Source organism: Carcharodon carcharias, chromosome 24 (genome assembly GCF_017639515.1).
Source record: "Carcharodon carcharias isolate sCarCar2 chromosome 24, sCarCar2.pri, whole genome shotgun sequence".
Taxonomy (NCBI): Eukaryota; Metazoa; Chordata; class Chondrichthyes; order Lamniformes; family Lamnidae; genus Carcharodon; species Carcharodon carcharias.
In genome coordinates this window covers 7,071,300-7,090,250 of record NC_054490.1, presented here as the reverse complement: position 1 = coordinate 7,090,250, position 18,951 = coordinate 7,071,300, and the positions used below count along the sequence as shown (strand labels likewise).

Sequence of the window (18,951 nt, the reverse complement as noted above, 5' to 3'; positions counted from 1 at the left end):
CCCAGTGTCACTCTCTATCCCATTCCCCCTCTCTCTCCCAGTATCTCTCGCTCCCTTTTGCTGTCTCTCTCTCCCAGTGTCATTCTCTGCCCCATTCCCTCTCTCTCTCCCAATGTCACTCTCTGTCCCATTCCCTCTCTCTCTCCCAGTGTCACTCTCTGTCCCATTCCCTCTCACTCTCCAAGTGCGACTCTCTGTCCCATTCCCTCTCTCTCAGCCACTGTCACTCTCTGACCCATTCCCTCTCTCTATCCCAGTACATCACTCTGTCCCATTCCATCTCTCTCCCAGTGTCACTCTGTCCCATTTCCTCTCTCTCTCCCAGTGTCACTCTCTGTCCCATTCCCTCGCTCTCCGAATGTCACTCTCTGTCCCATTCCATCTATCTCCCAGTGTCACTCTCTGTCCCATCCGCTCTCTCTCTCCCAGTGTCACTCTCTGTCCCATTCCCTCTCACTCTCCCAGTGTCACTCTGTGTCCCATCCCCTCTCTCTCCCCCAGTGTCACTCTGTGTCCCATTCACTTTCACTCTCCCATTGTCACTCTCTGTCCCATCCCCTCTCTCTCGCCCAGTGTCACTCTCTGTCCCATTCCCTCTCTCTCTCTCCCAGTGTCACTCTCTATCCCATTCCCTCTCTCTCTCCCAGTATCTCTCGCTCCCTTTCGCTGTCTCTCTCTCCCAGTGTCATTCTCTGTCCCATTCCCTCTCTCTCTCCCAGTATCTCTCTCTGTCCCATTCCCTCTCTCTCCCAGTGTCACTCTGTCCCATTCCCTCTCTCTCTCCCAGTGTCACTCTATGTCCCATTCCCTCGCTCTCCCAGTGTCACTCTCTTCCCATTCCCTCTCACTCTCACAGTGTCACTCTCTGTCCCATTCCCTCTCTCACCCAGTGTCACTCTCTGTCCCATTCCCTCTCTCTCTCCCAGTGTCACTCTGTCCCATTCCCTCTCTCTCTCCCAGTGTCACTCTCTGTCCCATTCCCTCTCTCTATCTCCCAGTGTCACTCTCTGTACCATCCCCTCTCTCTCTCCCAGTGTCACTCTCTGTCCCATTCCCTCTCACTCTCCCAGTGTGTCTCTCTGTCCCATTCCTTCTCTCTCTCCCAGTGCCACCCTCTGTCCCATTCCCTCTCACTCTCCCAGCGTGACTCTCTGTCCCATTCCCTCTCTCTCCCAGTCTCACTGTCTGTCCCATTCCCTCTCTCTCTCCCAGTGTAACTCTCTGTCCCATTCCCTCTCATTCTCCCAGTGTGACTCTCTGTCCCATTCCCTCTCTCTCAGCCACTGTCACTCTCTGTCCCATTCCCTCTCTCTCTCTCTCTTGCAGTGTCACTCTCTGGCCTATTCCCTCTTTCTCTCCCAGTGTCAATCTCTGTCCCATTCCCTCTCTCTCTCCCAGTGTCACTCTCTGTCCCATTCCCTCTTTCTCTCCCATTGTCACTCTCTGTCCCATTCCCTCTCTCTCTCCCACTGTCACTCTCTGTCCCATTCCCTCTCTCTCTCTCCCAGAGTCACTCTCTGAACCATCCCCTCTCTCTCTCCTAGTGTCACTCTCTGTCCCATTCCCTCTCTCTCTCCCAGTGTCACTCTCTGTCCCATTCCCTCTCTCTCAGCCACTGTCACTCTCTGTCCCATTCCCTCTCTCTCTCTCTCTTGCAGAGTCACTCTCTGGCCCATTCCCTCTTTCTCTCCCAGTGTCAATCTCTGTCCCATTCCCTCTCTCTCTCCTAGTGTCAATCTGTCACATTCACTCTCTCTCTCCCAGTGTCACTTTCTGTCCCATTCCCTCTCTCTCTCTCCCAGAGTCACTCTCTGTACCAACCCCTCTCTCTCTCCCAGTGTCACTCTCTGTCCCATTCCCTCTCTCTCTCCCAGTGTCACCCTCTGTCCCATTCCCTCTCACTCTCCCAGCGTGACTCTCTGTCCCATTCCCTCTCTCACTCCCAATGTCACTCTCTGTCCCATTCCCTCTCTCTCCCAGTCTCACTGTCTGTCCCATTCCCTCTCTCTCTCCCAGTGTAACTCTCTGTCCCATTCCCTCTCACTCTCCCAGTGTGACACTCTGTCCCATTCCCTCTCTCTCAGCCACTGTCACTCTCTGTCCCATTCCCTCTCTCTCTCTCTCTCCCAGTGTCACTCTCTGTCCCATTCCCTCTTTCTCTCCCATTGTCACTCTCTTTCCCATTTCCTCTCTCTCTCCCAGTGTCACTCTCTGTCCCATTCCCTCGCTCTCCGAGTGTCACTCTCTGTCCCATTCCCTCTCTCTCCCCCAGTGTCACTCTGTGTCCCATTCCCTTTCACTCTCCCAGTGTACTCTCTGTCCCATCCCCTCTCTCTCGCCCAGTGTCACTCTCTGTCCCATTCCCTCTCTCTCCCTCCCAGTGTCACTCTCTATCCCATTCCCACTCTCTCTCCCAGTATCTCTCGCTCCCTTTTGCTGTCTCTCTCTCCCAGTGTCATTCTCTGTCCCATTCCCTCTCTCTCTCCCAATGTCACTCTCTGTCCCATTCCCTCTCTCTCTCCCAGTGTCACTCTCTGTCCCATTCCCTCTCACTCTCCAAGTGCGACTCTCTGTCCCATTCCCTCACTCTCAGCCACTGTCACTCTCTGACCCATTCCGTCTCTCTATCCCAGTGTCACTCTGTCCCATTACCTCTCTCTCTCCCAGTGTCACTCTCTGTCCCATTCCCTCGCTCTCCGAATGTCACTCTCTGTCCCATTCCCTCGCTCCCAGTGTCACTCTCTGTCCCATTCCCTCTCTCTCTCCCAGTGTCACTCTCTGTCCCATCCCCTCTCTCTCCCCCAGTGTCACTCTGTGTCCCATTCCCTTTCACTCTCCCAGTGTCACTCTCTGTCCCATCCCCTCTCTCTCGCCCAGTGTCACTCTCTGTCCCATTCCCTCTCTCTCTCTCCCAGTGTCACTCTCTATCCCATTCCCTCTCTCTCTCCCAGTATCTCTCGCTCCCTTTCGCTGTCTCTCTCTCCCAGTGTCATTCTCTGTCCCATTCCCTCTCTCTCTCCCAGTGTCACTCTCTGTCCCATTCCCTCTCTCTCTCCCAGTGTCACTCTCTGTCCCATTCCCTCTCACTCTCCCAGTCATTCTCTGTCCCATTCCCTCTCTCTCTCCCACTGTCACTCTCTGTCCCATTTCCTTTCTCTCTCCCAGTGTCACTCTCTGTCCCATCCGCTCTCTCTCTCCCAGTGTCACTCTCTGTCCCATTCCCTCTCTCTCTCCCAGTGTCACTCTCTATCCCATTCCCTCTCTCTCTCCCAGTATCTCTCGGTCCCATTCCCTCTCTCTCTCTCCCAGTTTCACTCTCCGTCCCATTCCCTCTCTCTATCCCAGTATCTTACTCTGTCCCATTCCATCTCTCTCCCTGTGTCACTCTGTCCCATTTCCTCTCTCTCTCCCAGTGTCACTCTCTGGCCCATTCCCTCGCTCTCCGAGTGTCACTCTCTGTCCCATTCCATCTCTCTCCCAGTGTCACTCTCTTTCCCATTCCCTCTCTCTCTCCCAGTGTCACTCTCTGTCCCATTCCCTCTCACTCTCCCAGTGTCACTCTCTGTCCCATCCCCTCTCTATCTCTCCCAGTGTCACTCTGTGTCCCATTCCCTCTCACTCTCCCAGTGTCACTCTGTGTCCCATTCACTTTCACTCTCCCATTGTCACTCTCTGTCCCATCCCCTCTCTCTCGCCCAGTGTCACTCTCTGTCCCATTCCCTCTCTCTCTCTCCCAGTTTCACTCTCTATCCCATTCCCTCTCTCTCTCCCAGTATCTCTCGCTCCCTTTCGCTGTCTCTCTCTCCCAGTGTCATTATCTGTCCCATTCCCTCTCTCTCTCCCAGTATCTCTCTCTGTCCCATTCCCTCTCTCTCCCAGTGTCACTCTGTCCCATTCCCTCTCTCTCTCCCAGTGTCACTCTATGTCCCATTCCCTCGCTCTCCCAGTGTCACTCTCTTCCCATTCCCTCTCACTCTCACAGTGTCACTCTCTGTCCCATTCCCTCTCTCACCCAGTGTCACTCTCTGTCCCATTCCCTCTCTCTCTCCCAGTGTCACTCTGTCCCATTCCCTCTCTCTCTCCCAGTGTCACTCTCTGTCCCATTCCCTCTCTCTCTCTCCCAGTGTCACTCTCTGTACCATCCCCTCTCTCTCTCCCAGTGTCACTCTCTGTCCCATTCCCTCTCACTCTCCCAGTGTGTCTCTCTGTCCCATTCCTTCTCTCTCTCCCAGTGCCACCCTCTGTCCCATTCCCTCTCACTCTCCCAGCGTGACTCTGTCCCATTCCCTCTCTCTCAGCCACTGTCACTCTCTGTCCCATTCCCTCTCTCTCTCTCTCTTGCAGTGTCACTCTCTGGCCTATTCCCTCTTTCTCTCCCAGTGTCAATCTCTGTCCCATTCCCTCTCTATCTCCCAGTGTCACTCTGTCCCATTCCCTCTTTCTCTCCCATTGTCACTCTCTGTCCCATTCCCTCTCTCTCTCCCAGTGTCACTCTCTGTCCCATTCCCTCTCTCTCTCTCCCAGAGTCACTCTCTGAACCATCCCCTCTCTCTCTCCTAGTGTCACTCTCTGTCCCATTCCCTCTCACTCTCCAAGTGCGACTCTCTGTCCCATTCCCTCTCTCTCAGCCACTGTCACTCTCTGTCCCATTCCCTCTCTCTCTCTCTCTTGCAGAGTCACTCTCTGGCCTATTCCCTCTTTCTCTCCCAGTGTCAATCTCTGTCCCATTCCCTCTCTCTCTCCTAGTGTCAATCTGTCACATTCACTCTCTCTCTCCCAGTGTCACTTTCTGTCCCATTCCCTCTCTCTCTCTCCCAGAGTCACTCTCTGTACCAACCCTTCTCTCTCTCCCAGTGTCACTCTCTGTCCCATTCCCTCTCTCTCTCCCAGTGTCACCCTCTGTCCCATTCCCTCTCACTCTCCCAGCGTGACTCTCTGTCCCATTCCCTCTCTCACTCCCAATGTCACTTTCTGTCCCATTCCCTCTCTCTCCCAGTCTCACTGTCTGTCCCATTCCCTCTCTCTCTCCCAGTGTAACTCTCTGTCCCATTCCCTCTCATTCTCCCAGTGTGACTCTCTGTCCCATTCCCTCTCTCTCAGCCACTGTCACTCTCTGTCCCATTCCCTCTCTCTCTCTCTCTTGCAGTGTCACTCTCTGGCCTATTCCCTCTTTCTCTCTCAGTGTCAATCTCTGTCCCATTCCCTCTCTCTCTCCCAGTGTCACTCTCTGTCCCATTCCCTCTTTCTCTCCCATTGTCACTCTCTGTCCCATTCCCTCTCTCTCTCCCAGTGTCACTCTCTGTCCCATTCCCTCTTTCTCTCCCACTGTCACTCTCTGTCCCATTTCCTCTCTCTCTCCCAGTGTCACTCTCTGTCCCATTCCCTCGCTCTCCCAGTGTCACTCTCTGTCCCATTCCATCTCTCTCCCAGTGTCAATCTCTGTTCCATTCCCTCTCTCTCTCCCAGTGTCACTCTCTGACCCATTCCCTCTCTCTATCCCAGTACATCACTCTGTCCCATTCCATCTCTCTCCCAGTGTCACTCTGTCCCATTTCCTCTCTCTCTCCCAGTGTCACTCTCTGTCCCATTCCCTCGCTCTCCGAGTGTCACTCTCTGTCCCATTCCCTCTCTCTCTCCCAGTGTCACTCTCTGTCCCATTCCCTCTCACTCTCCCAGTGTCACTCTCTGTCCCATCCCCTCTCTCTCCCCCAGTGTCACTCTGTGCCCCATTCCCTTTCACTCTCCCAGTGTGACTCTCTGTCCCATCCCCTCTCTCTCGCCCAGTGTCACTCTCTGTCCCATTCCCTCTCTCTCTCTCCCAGTGTCACTCTCTATCCCATTCCCTCTCTCTCTCCCAGTATCTCTCGCTCCCTTTCGCTGTCTCTCTCTCCCAGTGTCATTCTCTGTCCCATTCCCTCTCTCTCTCCCAGTGTCACTCTCTGTCCCATTCCCTCTCTCTCTCCCAGTGTCACTCTCTGTCCCATTCCCTCTCACTCTCCCAGTCATTCTCTGTCCCATTCCCTCTCTCTCTCCCACTGTCACTCTCTGTCCCATTCCCTCTCACACCCACTGTCACTCTCTGTCCCATTTCCTTTCTCTCTCCCAGTGTCACTCTCTGTCCCATCCACTCTCTCTCTCCCAGTGTCACTCTCTGTCCCATTCCCTCTCTCTCTCCCAGTGTCACTCTCTATCCCATTCCCTCTCTCTCTCCCAGTATCTCTCGGTCCCATTCCCTCTCTCTCTCTCCCAGTTTCACTCTCCGTCCCATTCCCTCTCTCTATCCCAGTATCTCACTCTGTCCCATTTCATCTCTCTCCCAGTGTCACTCTGTCCCATTTCCTCTCTCTCTCCCAGTGTCACTCTCTGGCCCATTCCCTCGCTCTCCGAGTGTCACTCTCTGTCCCATTCCATCTCTCTCCCAGTGTCACTCTCTTTCCCATTCCCTCTCTCTCTCCCAGTGTCACTCTCTGTCCCATTCCCTCTCACTCTCCCAGTGTCACTCTCTGTCCCATCCCCTCTCTCTCCCCCAGTGTCACTCTCTGTCACATTCCCTCTCACACTCCCAGTGTCACACTCTGTCCCATTCCCTCTCTCACCCAGTGTCACTCTCTGTCCCATTCCCTCTCTCTCACCCAGTGTCACACTCTGTCCCATTCCCTCTCTCTCTCCCAGTGTCACTCTATGTCCCATTCCCTCGCTCTCCCAGTGTCACTCTCTGTCTCATTCCCTCTCACTCTCACAGTGTCACTTTCTGTCCCATTCCCTCTCTCACCCAGTGTCACTCTCTGTCCCATTCCCTCTCTCTCTCCCAGTGTCACTCTGTCCCATTCCCTCTCTCTCTCCCAGTGTCACTCTCTGTCCCATTCCCTCTCTCTCTCTCCCAGTGTCACTCTCTGTACCATCCCCTCTCTCTCTCCCAGTCTCACTCTCTGTCCCATTCCCTCTCACTCTCCCAGTGTGTCTCTCTGTCCCATTCCTTCTCTCTCTGCCACTGTCACTCTATGACACATTCCCTCTCTCTCTCCCAGTGTGACTCTCTGTCCCATTCCTTCTCTCTCTGCCACTGTCACTCTATGACACATTCCCTCTCTCTCTCCCAGTGATACTCTGTCCCATTCCCTCTCTCTTTCCCATTGTCACTCTCTGTCCCATCCACTCTCTCTCTCCAAGTGTCCACTCTCTGTCCCATTCCCTCTCTCTCTCCCAGTGTCCATCTCTGTCCCATTCCCTCTCACTCTCCAAGTGCGACTCTCTGTCCCATTCCCTCTCTCTCAGCCACTGTCACTCTCTGACCCATTCCCTCTCTCTCTCCCAGTGATACTCTGTCCCATTCCCTCTCTCTTTCCCATTGTCACTCTCTGTCCCATCCACTCTCTCTCTCCAAGTGTCCACTCTCTGTCCCATTCCCTCTCTCTCTCCCAGTGTCACTCTCTGTCCCATTCCCTCTCACTCTCCCAGTGTCATTCTCTGTCCCATTCCCTCTCTCTCTCCCACTGTCACTCTCTGTCCCATTCCCTCTCACTCTCCCAGTGTCACTTCATGTCCCATTCCCTCTCTCTCTCTCCCAGTGTCACTCTCTGTCCCATTCCCTCTCTCTCTCTCCCAGTGTCACTCTCTGTCCCATTCCCTCTCACTCTCCAAGTGCGACTCTCTGTCCCATTCCCTCTCTCTCAGCCACTGTCACTCTCTGTCCCATTCCCTCTCTCTCTCCCACTGTCACTCTCTGTCCCATTCCCTCTCACACCCACTGTCACTCTCTGTCCCATTCCCTCTCTCTCTCTCCCAGTGTCAATCTCTGTCCCATTTCCTTTCTCTCTCCCAGTGTCACTCCCTGTCCCATTCCCTCTCTCTCCCAGTGTCACTCCCTGTCCCATTCCCTCTCTCTCCGAGTGTCACTCTCTGACCCATTCCCTCTCTCTCTCTCCCAGTGTCACTCTCTCTGCCCCCCTCTCTCTCTCGCAGTTTCTCTCTCTCTCTCCCTTTCTCTCATTTCTCTCTCGCTCTCCAGCACGCCGCTCCTTCCCTCCCAGACACCTCGCCGCTTCACCCAATTCCACCATCCCCACTCCTCCCCGCCCAACCGCCTCCCCCCACCCCACTCACCCCTCCACCTCCCAGCTCGCCCCACCCTTCCCGCTCGCCCCTCCCCTCTTCTCCCTCGCCCCTCCACCCGCACCCCTCACTCATCCCACTCCATGCTCACCCCTCCCCCATCACACCTACCCGCTCGCCCCTCCCCCAGTCCCTGGTCCCTCCCCGCTTGCCCCTCCCCACCCGCCTCTCCCCTTTTCTCCCTCCCCCCTCCCCCCTCCCCCCACACCGCTTCCCCCCTCCCCCCACACCGCTCCCCCCCTCCCCGCTCACCCAGCTACTTACTCCGCCGTGCAGAAAGCTAGCTCGAAGTTCTGCCTGCGGTTTTGGGGGTTCAGACTGGAATAATCGAAGGCATCGGGGAAGAATTTGTGGACGAGGGCACAAAAGGCCATCCCATCACTCCAGCTGGTGGAGAAGTTCTGGATATCGACAAACTACAGGAAATCCAGGAAAAAGGGCAGGTTACAGGTCAGCCAACCCTTTATACCCAGTGTCAGCATCGAGCGCTCCCAGGGCAGGTACAGCACGGGTTAGATACAGTGTAGATCTCCCTCTACATTACCCTGACAGTGTGTCTCCCGCACTTTATACCCAGTGTCAGCATCGAGCGCTCCCAGGGCAGGTACAGCACGGGTTAGATACAGTGTAGATCTCCCTCTACATTACCCTGACAGTGTGTCTCCCCCACTTTATACCTAGTGTCAGCATCGAGCGCTCCCAGGGCAGGTACAGCATGGGTTAGATACAGTGTAGATCTCCCTCTACATTACCCTGACAGTGTGTCTCCCCCACTTTATACCCAGTGTCAGCATCGAGCGCTCCCAGGGCAGGTACAGCACGGGTTAGATACAGTGTAGATCTCCCTCTACATTACCCTGACAGTGTGTCTCCCCCACTTTATACCCAGTGTCAGCATCGAGCGCTCCCAGGGCAGGTACAGCACGGGTTAGATACTGTGTAGAGCTCTCTCTACATTACCCTGACAGTGTGTCGCCCACTTTATACCCGGTGTCAGCATCGAGCGCTCCCAGGGCAGGTACAGCACGGGTTAGATACAGTGTAGATCTCCCTCTACGTTACCCTGACAGCATGGCCCCTCACCTCGTAGCCTCTGGTCCTCGCCCGGCACCATTCCAGCAGCCTTTGTTTGACAGTGTTTGCCCCAGCCGTCCCAAAGCTGGTCGTCCGGTGGGCTTTCGATTTTGTCCCTCCGGAGGTCTGTCCGCTATAACGCAGGGGAGGCGATGAAAGAACCAGAGAAGGGGTAAGGGGGAGGCTGAATGGAGGATGTTCAAATCCACGAAGGGGCTCCAATCGAGCGAACAAGCACGAACCCTTAATAAGGGTGGGTGGGTCGGTAACCCAGGGTGGGGCACAGACTATGGAGAATCGGGAAAATAACCGGGCTGAGGCTGGGGGCAAGGGGGGGGTGGGGAGGGGGGTGGGGGGAGTGGGGTGGTGGGTGGGGAGTGAGGGGAGATGAGGAGAATTGTTACTTTGCCCCCAGCGAGTTGTCGTGATCTGGGATCCGATCGAAATCGGGACGCTCGAAATCGACGAATTGCGTCGATACCTTGAGGGGATGGGTCTTCAGTCCTGTGGGGGTGGAGAGAGAGAGAGAGAGAGAGAGAGAGAGAGAGCAGGGGAGTGGGATTCATTGGTCCACTCTATGAAAGGGCTGGCAGAAGCAGGATGGGCCAAACGGGCTCCTTGTGTCAATGTCTGACTCATTGCTTCGTTCTGCTTTACTTCGTATAAAGGGGGGACAGCTGGGACACTGGTCTGATGACCGTGGGCGAACTCAGTAAACTATCCACCCCCCACACCACCTCTCACCCAAACCCCCCCAGCACCCCCCAGTCAGGAAAGCGTCTGCGTCTGGGTTTTCCCTTCAGGGCCCAGCGTGCTCCCAGTTGACACCTTGCCCGCCGCGTCATTGGCAAACCCCGCCATCTTTCACCCGACCCGCCTCAGCCCCCCCACCCTCCTCGGCCAAGCCGCAGAGCACAGGAGCAAGGGTCCCGCTGGCGGTGAGTGTGCCGCAGGAGCCCAGAGCAGCCAGTGGCGATGAGGGAGGGGAGGGGGGGTCTGTCCATCCCGACATTCAGTGGGGCAGGGAGGGCCCCATTACTAAGGGCTTTCCCAGGGCCCCTGCCCTCAGCCCCATTCCCCGGCGAAGGAAGCCCTCACTGAGGGGTGCACCCCATTGCCAAGATGCAAAACACAGCAGCTGGATAAGTGCACAGCAAGATCCCACAAACAGCACACGGACCGCGCCCCTTTCCCCAGTGGCTTTGGTGACGGGATAAACGTTGGAGGTGCTAAGCCGGATGGAATAGCAGCCCCAGCTCATCCAGCAACGCTCATGGCAGCCGCCCATCCACCTGAAAGGGCAGGCGAACTTTTGGTCTCACATCTCATCCTGAAAGACAGCGCCTCCGGCACCGCAGCACTCCCTCAGTACTGACCCTCCGAGAGTGCGGCACTCCCTCAGTACTGAACCTCTGACAGCGCGGCACTCCCTCAGTACTGACCCTCTGACAGTGCGGCGCTCCCTCAGTACTGACCCTCTGACAGTGCGGCTCTCCCTCAGTACTGACCCTCCGACAGTGCGGCACTCCCTCAGTACTGACCCTCCAACAGTGCGGCAGTCCCTCAGTACTGACCTTCCCACAGTGCGGCACTCCCTCAGTACTGACCCTCTGACAGTGCGGCACTCCCTCAGTACTGACCCTCCAACAGTGCGGCAGTCCCTCAGTACTGACCCTCCCACAGTGCGGCTCTCCCTCAGTACTGACCCTCTGACAGTGCGGCACTCCCTCAGTACTGACCCTCCCACAGTGCGGCACTCCCTCAGTACTGACCCTCCGACAGTGCAGCACTACCTCAGTACTGACCCTCCGACAGTGCGGCACTCCCTCAGTACTGACCCTCCGACAGTGCGGCACTCCCTTAGTACTGCCCCTCCGACAGTGCGGCGCTCCCTCAGTACCGACCCTCAGACAATGCGGCGTTCCCTCAGTACTGACCCTCTGACAGTGCGGCGCTCCCTCAGTACTGACCCTCTGACAGTGCGGCACTCTCTTAGTACTGCCCCTCCGACAGTGTGGCGCTCCCTCAGTACTGACCCCCTGACAGTGCAGCGCTCCCTCAGTACTGACCCTCCGACAGTGTGGCGCTCCCTCAGTACTGACCCCCCTGACAGTGCAACACACCCTCAGTACTGACCCTCCGACAGTGCGGCGCTCCCTCAGTACTGACCCTCCGACAGTGCGGCACTCCCTCAGCACTGACCCTCCGACAGTGCGGCACTCCCTCAGCACTGATCCTCCGACAGTGCGGCACTCCCTCAGCACTGACCCTCCGACAGTGCGGCACTCCCTCAGTACTGACCCTCCGACAGTGCGGCACTCCCTCAGTACTGACACTCCGACAGTGTGGCCCTCCCTCAGTACTGACTCTCCCACTGTGCGGCACTCCCTCAGTACTGACCCTCCGACAGTGTGGCACTCCCTCAGTACTGACCCTCTGACAGTGCAGCACTCCCTCAGTACTGACCCTCCGACAGTGTGGCACTCCCTCAGTACTGACCCTCTGACAGTGCGGCACTCCCTCAGTACTGACCCTTCGACAGTGTGGCACTCCCTCAGTACTGTCCCTCTGACAGTGCGGCACTCCCTTAGTGCTGTCAGTCAGGAGTGTTAACCTGGCTTTTTGGGCTCGACGCTCTGGTCTGGGCTCTGGGAGCCATGACTCTTTGAGCTAGAGAGGCCAAGTGGTCTAGGGCAGACCTCGGAGCAATGATCGCCTGCTCCAGTAGAGCTCTGAACTCAACGTAACCCGGGATCTGAAGACTCCCCCTCCGGCAGCGCGTGTTAACAGAGTTTGATAGAACTTACAGTCCGCTCTGCTTCTCAAGCTTCTGAGCAGCAGCTCGGCGAGACTGAGCCCCAAACGACCGGGGAACCGTCTGGGAGCGACCAATGTCCCTCCCCCTCTCCCCCACCTGCTCCAACTCGTCCACCGCAGGACTCTTCAGGCACGTGACATCTTCCTTGGTGATGGACCTACAGGACAAGGGGGAGAGGGAGTGTGGTGAAGAATTGTGGCCTGAAGGATAAGAGCGGTCCCAAAGACCAATGTACACAATCCCAACGGACCCCAAACCCTTCCCGTTCACTCCCTCTGTCCACAATCCCAATGGACCCAAACCCCTTCCCGTTCACTCCCACTGTACACAATCCCAATCAACCCAAACCCCTTCCCATTCACTCACACTGTACACAATCCCAATGGACCCAAACCCCTTCCCATTCACTCCCACTGTACACAATCCCAATGGACCCAAACCCCTTCCCATTCACTCCCACTGTACACAATCCCAATGGACCCAAACCCCTTCTCATTCCCTCCCACTCTACACAATCCCAATAGACCCAAACCCCTTCCCAGTCACTCCCACTGTCCACAATCCCAATGGACCCAAACCCCTTCCCATCCACTCCCACTGTACACAATCCCAATGGACCCAAACCCCTTCCCATTCACTCCCACTGTACACAATCCCAATGGACCCTAACCCCTTCCCATTCACTCCCACTGTACACAATCCCAATGGACCCAAACCCCTTCCCGTTCACTCCCACTCTACACAATCCCAATGGACCCAAACCCCTTCCCGTTCACTCCCACTGTACACAATCGCAATGGACCCAAACCCCTTCCCATTCACTCCCACTCTACACAATCCCGATGGACCCAAACCCCTTCCCATTCACTCACACTGTACACAATCCCGATGGACCCAAACCCCTTCCCCTTCACTCCCACTGTCCACAATCCCAATGGACCCAAACCCCTTCCCATTCACTCCCACTGTACACAATCCCAATGGACCCAAACCCCTTCCCCTTCACTCCCACTGTCCACAATCCCAATGGACCCAAACCCCTTCCCGTTCACTCCCACTGTACACAATCCCGATGGACCCAAACCCCATCCCGTTCACTCCCACTCTACACAATCCCGATGGACCCAAACCCCGCACACTGGAAAAAACAGAAGCATCAAGATGACTAACATTGTGCAGGTGGGCAATGAACCTGGACACACACCTACCCATACATCAGAATTGTGGAAACACAGGGAGGGAACAAGACAGGAACTCAGTGGGGACCAGTCTTGACTGACACACGCAGCGACTTACCGACTTAGCGACTTCATCGACAGTGACTCTGGGATGCAGGCCTCTCCCTCAACAGCCAGGGAACCCTGTTCTGGGAAGCAATGAACAGAGGTGTGATAAAGAGAAGGAGGAAAGAACAATGAAGAAGAATAAATCTGGGTTCGCAGGAGGTGAGAAGGTCAAAAAGTAAAAGAACGTAAGGGTGGATAAAGGGGAACCAGTAGATGTAGTGTATTGAGATTTGCAAAAGATATTCCCTCAGGTGCCACTTCGAAGTTTAGCGCCCCCAAGATAGCAGCTCATGGTATTGGGGGTGATGTATTCGCGAGATGTGGATTGTCTAGCTAACAGGAAACAGAGAGTCAGGAGAAATGAGTCATTTTCAGGTTGGCAAACAATAATGAGCGGTGTGCTTCCAGGATCATTACTGGGACGTCAATTACTTACGATTTATGTCAATGACTTGGACCGACTATTGTTGCCAAATTTGCTGATGATACAAAGGTAGTCAGGAAAGATAGTTGTAGGGAGGATGCAAAGTGCCTGTAAAGGGGTGTAGACAGGTTGAGTGAGTGGGTGAAAATCTGACAGATGGAGTATAATGTGGGAAAAATAGTGAGGCGGTACACTTATTGAGGAAGAATAGGAAAGCAGAATATTCTGTAAGTGGAGAGAGACTGCAGAATGCTGCAGTGCAGAGGGATCTGAGTGTCCTGGTATGTGAATCACAAAAAGTTAGTATACAGGTGCAGCGGGTGATTAAGGCAAATGGAGAGTTGGCCTTTATTGTGAGGGGGGGGCGGAGGAGTATAAAAGTGAGGAAGTCTTGCTCCGACTGTACAGGGCGTTGGTGAGACCGCTCCTGGAGCACCTGCGGACATTTTCAGTCACCTTACTTAAGGATCAATACACTCGTATCGGAGGCTGTTCAGAGGAGGCTCACTCGGCTGATTCCTGGGATGAAGGGGGTTTGTCTCATGAGGAGAGGTTGAGCAGGTTGGGCCCTGTACCCGTTGGGGTTTAGAAGAATGAGGGGGTGGTCTTATTGAAACATATCAGATTCTGAGGGAGGGAGGGGGTTTGACAGGGTCGATGCTGGGAGGATGTTTCACCCCCTCGTGGGGGGGAATCTAGAATGGTGGGGGGGCGGGGGGGGCACAGTTTCAGAATGAGGGGTCTCCCATTGAAGACGGAGACGAGGAGGAATCTCCTCTCTCGGAGGGTCGTGAGTCTGTGGGATTCTCTCACCCCCCCCCCGCCCCCACCTCAGAGAGCAGTGGAGGCCGGGTCACTGAATATATTCAAGGCTGAGTTAGACAGGTTTCTGATCGACAAGGGGTGGGGGAGGGGGGTGTCAAGGGTTATGGAGGAGGGGGACAGGCAGGAAAGTGGAGATCAGGCCACAATCAGGTCAGCCCTGATCTGCCGGAACACGCTCGATGGGAAAATGGAGCTGAGGGTTGGGGTTGGTGCCAGTAATGGGGTGGGTGGGTGGGAAGGGTAGCGAGAGGTGGGAGGAGTGGGGCCATTGGTCAAATTCCTCTGATTACCGTGGGGGGAGGGGAGATAGATAGGTTCTCGGTTGGTAAGGGGGGGTCAAAGGTGACGGGGAGAAGGCGGGAGAACGGGGTTGAGAAACTAATCAGCCATGATAGAATGGCGGAGCCGACTCGATGGGTCGAATGGCCTAATTTCTGCTCCTGTGTCTTAGGGGTCGATTGCGGGACGGGTATCATTCAGAAGCGCTATCAGTACCTGTCCCATGGGCCCCGGAAGTCACTGCCTCTGACTCTGGGCCAAGGTCCACGTTGGCCGAGGTGGGAGTGTCCCCGCGCGGCCCCTCTCCGGGTTCCAGACCGGCCACCTCGTCCGGTGTCCCTGGGTCCGATGGACGGCCGACTTCACCATCGGTTTTCCCAGCTCCAGGCTCCGGGGCCTTCTCCCCAGGCCCCACGTCCTTCACCGACTCACTCTGCGCACAGATACAGACCTGGTTACTCAGATAGTACTCCCCTCACTCTCTCTCTCTCTCTCAGGGAGATATCTGTACACTAACTGGTGTCTCTCTCTCTCTCTCAGGGAGATATCTGTACACTGACTGGTGTCTCTCATTCCCTCTCTCTCTCAGGGAGATATCTGTACACTGACTGGTGTCTCTCAGTCTCTCTCTCTCTCAGGGAGATATCGGTATGCTGACTGGTGTCTCTCAGTCCCTCTCTCTCTCAGGGAGATATCTGTACACTGACTGGTGTCTCTCTCTCTCTCTCAGGGAGATATCTGTACATTGACTGGTGTCTCTCAGTCCCTCTCTCTCAGGGAGATATCTGTACACTGACTGGTATCTCTCAGTCCCTCTCTCTCTCAGGGAGATATCTGTACACTGACTGGTGTCTCTCAGTCCCCTCTCTCTCAGGGAGATATCTGTACACTGACTGGTGTCTCTCAGTCCCTCTCTCTCTCAGGGAGATATCTGTACACTGACTGGTGTCTCTCAGTCCCCTCTCTCTCAGGGAGATATCTGTACACTGACTGGTGTCTCTCAGTCCCTCTCTTTCTCTCTCAGGGAGATATCTGTACACTGACTGGTGTCTCTCAGTCCCTCTCTCTCTCAGGGAGATATCTGTACACTGACTGGTGTCTCTCAGTCCCCTCTCTCTCTCAGGGTGATATCTGTACACTGACCGGTATCTCTCAGTCCCCTCTCTCTCTCAGGGAGATATCTGTACACTGACTGGTGTCTCTCAGTCCCTCTCTCTCTCAGGGAGATATCTGTACACTGACTGGTGTCTCTCAGTCCCCTCTCTCTCAGGGAGATATCTGTACACTGACTGGTGTCTCTCAGTCCCCTCTCTCTCAGGGAGATATCTGTACACTGACTGGTGTCTCTCAGTCCCTCTCTTTCTCTCTCAGGGAGATATCTGTACACTGACTGGTGTCTCTCAGTCCCTCTCTCTCTCAGGGAGATATCTGTACACTGACTGGTGTCTCTCAGTCCCCTCTCTCTCTCAGGGTGATATCTGTACACTGACCGGTATCTCTCAGTCCCCTCTCTCTCTCAGGGAGATATCTGTACACTGACTGGTGTCTCTCAGTCCCTCTCTCTCTCAGGGAGATATCTGTACACTGACTGGTGTCTCTCAGTCCCCCCTCTCTCTCAGGGAGATATCTGTACACTGACTGGTGTCTCTCAGTTACACTCTCTCAGGGTGATATCTGTACACTGACTGTTGTCTCTCAGTCCCTCTCTCTCTCAGGGAGATATCTGTACACTGACTGGTGTCTCTCAGTCCCTCTCTCTCTCAGGGAGATATCTGTACACTGACCGGTGTCTCTCAGTCCCCTCTCTCTCTCAGGGAGATATCTGTACACTGACTGGTGTCTCTCAGTCCCCTCTATCTCAGGGAGATATCTGTACACTGACTGGTGTCTCTCAGTCCCCTCTCTCTCTCAGGGAGATATCTGTACACTGACTGGTGTCTCTCAGTCCCCTCTCTCTCAGGGAGATATCTGTACACTGACTGGTGTCTCTCAGTCCCCTCTCTCTCAGGGAGATATCTGTACACTGACTGGTGTCTCTCAGTCCCCTCTCTCTCTCAGGGAGATATCTGTACACTGACTGGTGTCTCTCAGTCCCCTCTCTCTCTCAGGGAGATATCTGTACACTGACTGGTGTCTCTCAGTCCCCTCTCTCTCAGGGAGATATCTGTACACTGACTGGTGTCTCTCAGTCCCCTCTCTCTCTCAGGGAGATATCTGTACACTGACTGGTGTTTCTCAGTCTCTCTCTCTCTCAGTGAGATATCTGTACACTGACTGGTGTCTCTCAGTCCCCTCTCTCTCTCTCTCAGGGAGATATCTGTACACTGACTGGTGTCTCTCAGTCCCCTCTCTCAGGGAGATATCTGTACACTGACTGGTATCTCTCAGTCCCTCTCTCTCTCAGGGAGATATCTGTACACTGACTGGTGTCTCTCAGTCCCTCTCTCCCTCAGGGAGATATCTGTACACTGGTTGCTTTCTCTCAGTCCCCTATCTCTCTCAGGGAGATATCTGTACACTGACTGGTGTCTCTCAGTCCCTCTCTCTCTCAGGGAGAGATCTGTACACTGACTGGTGTCTCTCAGTCCCTCTCTCTCTCAGGGAGAGATCTGTACACTGACTGGTGTCTCTCAGTCCCCTCTCTCTCTCTCTCAGGGAGATATCTCCACACTGATGAACATCTCTCAGTCCCATGCCCCCTTCCCTGGACCATTTCAGGCTCCGCTCCCCGGACACCCTGTTGTCCGCCATTTTGCTGTCTCTTACCGTTCCCTCCTTGACCTCGCCTCCCTTTGCATCGCCTTGGCGACTGGGCTCAGGCCCCTCTGCCGCGGTCCCAGAGTCCTCTCCAGCGAGTTTGGAGGCGTCACCGCTCATCTTCAGCCTGAAAAGTAAACCCAAATTGGCGCCCGTTTCGTTCTGAGCCTTGCAGCTCGGTTCAGGGGTGTGGCGGAGGGGGGCGATGCACAGTCACACCGTCAGGGTCGGGTGTTGGCGGCTAGGGCGCAGGCCTTCTGTGATTTCGCCGAATGGTGCCGAAGGGGCCGAATCGCCTCCCCAAACCCCACCCCCGCTGTTCCATCGTGCCCAGGCGGGTTGCTAAGCTGCGGGCAGGACACCAAGCGCTGGCCAAGGGACGCAGGCCGGTTCAAAGAGTCAGCCAGAAGGTAAAAGGGCGGAGGGCCACTGGCCGGCGGAATGGATAAGCGGGGACCCGTTTGACAAGAGGGAGATCCGGAAAAATCTTGCAGCCGAGGGGAACGATCTTGGCCTCAGATCGCAGGAAGCTGACCTGCAAGGGAGTGGGCGGGTGGGGGTGGGGGGAGTAGGGACTACTCTAGGGGGTAGAGACGAGAAGGGATTTCTTCACTCAGAGGGTTGTGAATCTCTAGAATTCTCTCTCCCCCTCCCTCACCCCCCAGGGAGCTGCGGATGCTCCGTCGTTGAGTTTATTCCAAACTGTGATGGAATGGATTTTCTTAGACACTGAGGGAATTAAGGACATACGGGGAATGGGCAGGAAAGTGGGGATCACAGATCGGCCGTGATTACACTGAAGGGCGGAGCAGGCTCGATGGGCTGAATGGCCACATCCGGCCCCTTTTTCTCATCTCCTTATTTCATATGTAAACATTCCAAGGCCTCGATTAGATTCCAGTCTGTAACTCACTCCCGGGTATCTGTTATGCTATATATAAACCCCCCCGAACCCCGCGATTAGATTCCAGTCTGTAACTCACTCCCGGGTATCTGTTATGCTATATATAAACCCCCCCGAACCCCTCGATTAGATTCCAGTCTGTAACTCACACCCGGGTATCTGTTATTCTATATATAAACCCCCCCGAACCCCTCGATTAGATTCCAGTCTGTAACTCACACCCGGGTATCTGTTATTCTATATATAAACCCCCCCTGAACCCCTCGATTAGATTCCAGTCTGTAACTCACACCCGGGTATCTGTTATTCTATATATAAACCCCCCCTGAACCCCTCGATTAGATTCCAGTCTGTAACTCACTCACAGATATCTGTTATTCTATATATAAACCCCCCGAACCCCTCGATTAAATTCCAATCTGTAACTCACTCCCAGATATCTGTTATTCTATACATAAACCCCCCAAACCCC

General features: G+C 55.1%; 1 protein-coding gene across 1 annotated transcript in view; it reads right to left on the bottom strand.

Annotated features, from left to right (window-relative positions):
• LOC121269331 (smoothelin-like protein 2) overlaps window positions 1–17,695 on the bottom strand; it is a 306,421-nt gene extending 288,726 nt beyond the window's left edge. Inside the window, exons 1-6 of the mRNA XM_041173882.1 lie at window positions 17,585–17,695; window positions 15,035–15,251; window positions 13,301–13,370; window positions 11,994–12,161; window positions 9,196–9,319; window positions 8,377–8,528 (exon numbers count right to left, since the gene is read on the bottom strand). Of these exons, the coding sequence (XP_041029816.1) occupies window positions 8,377–8,528; window positions 9,196–9,319; window positions 11,994–12,161; window positions 13,301–13,370; window positions 15,035–15,251; window positions 17,585–17,695 (842 nt within the window). The remainder of the gene's footprint in view (window positions 1–8,376; window positions 8,529–9,195; window positions 9,320–11,993; window positions 12,162–13,300; window positions 13,371–15,034; window positions 15,252–17,584) is intronic.
• Between the last annotated feature and the right edge of the window lie 1,256 nt (window positions 17,696–18,951).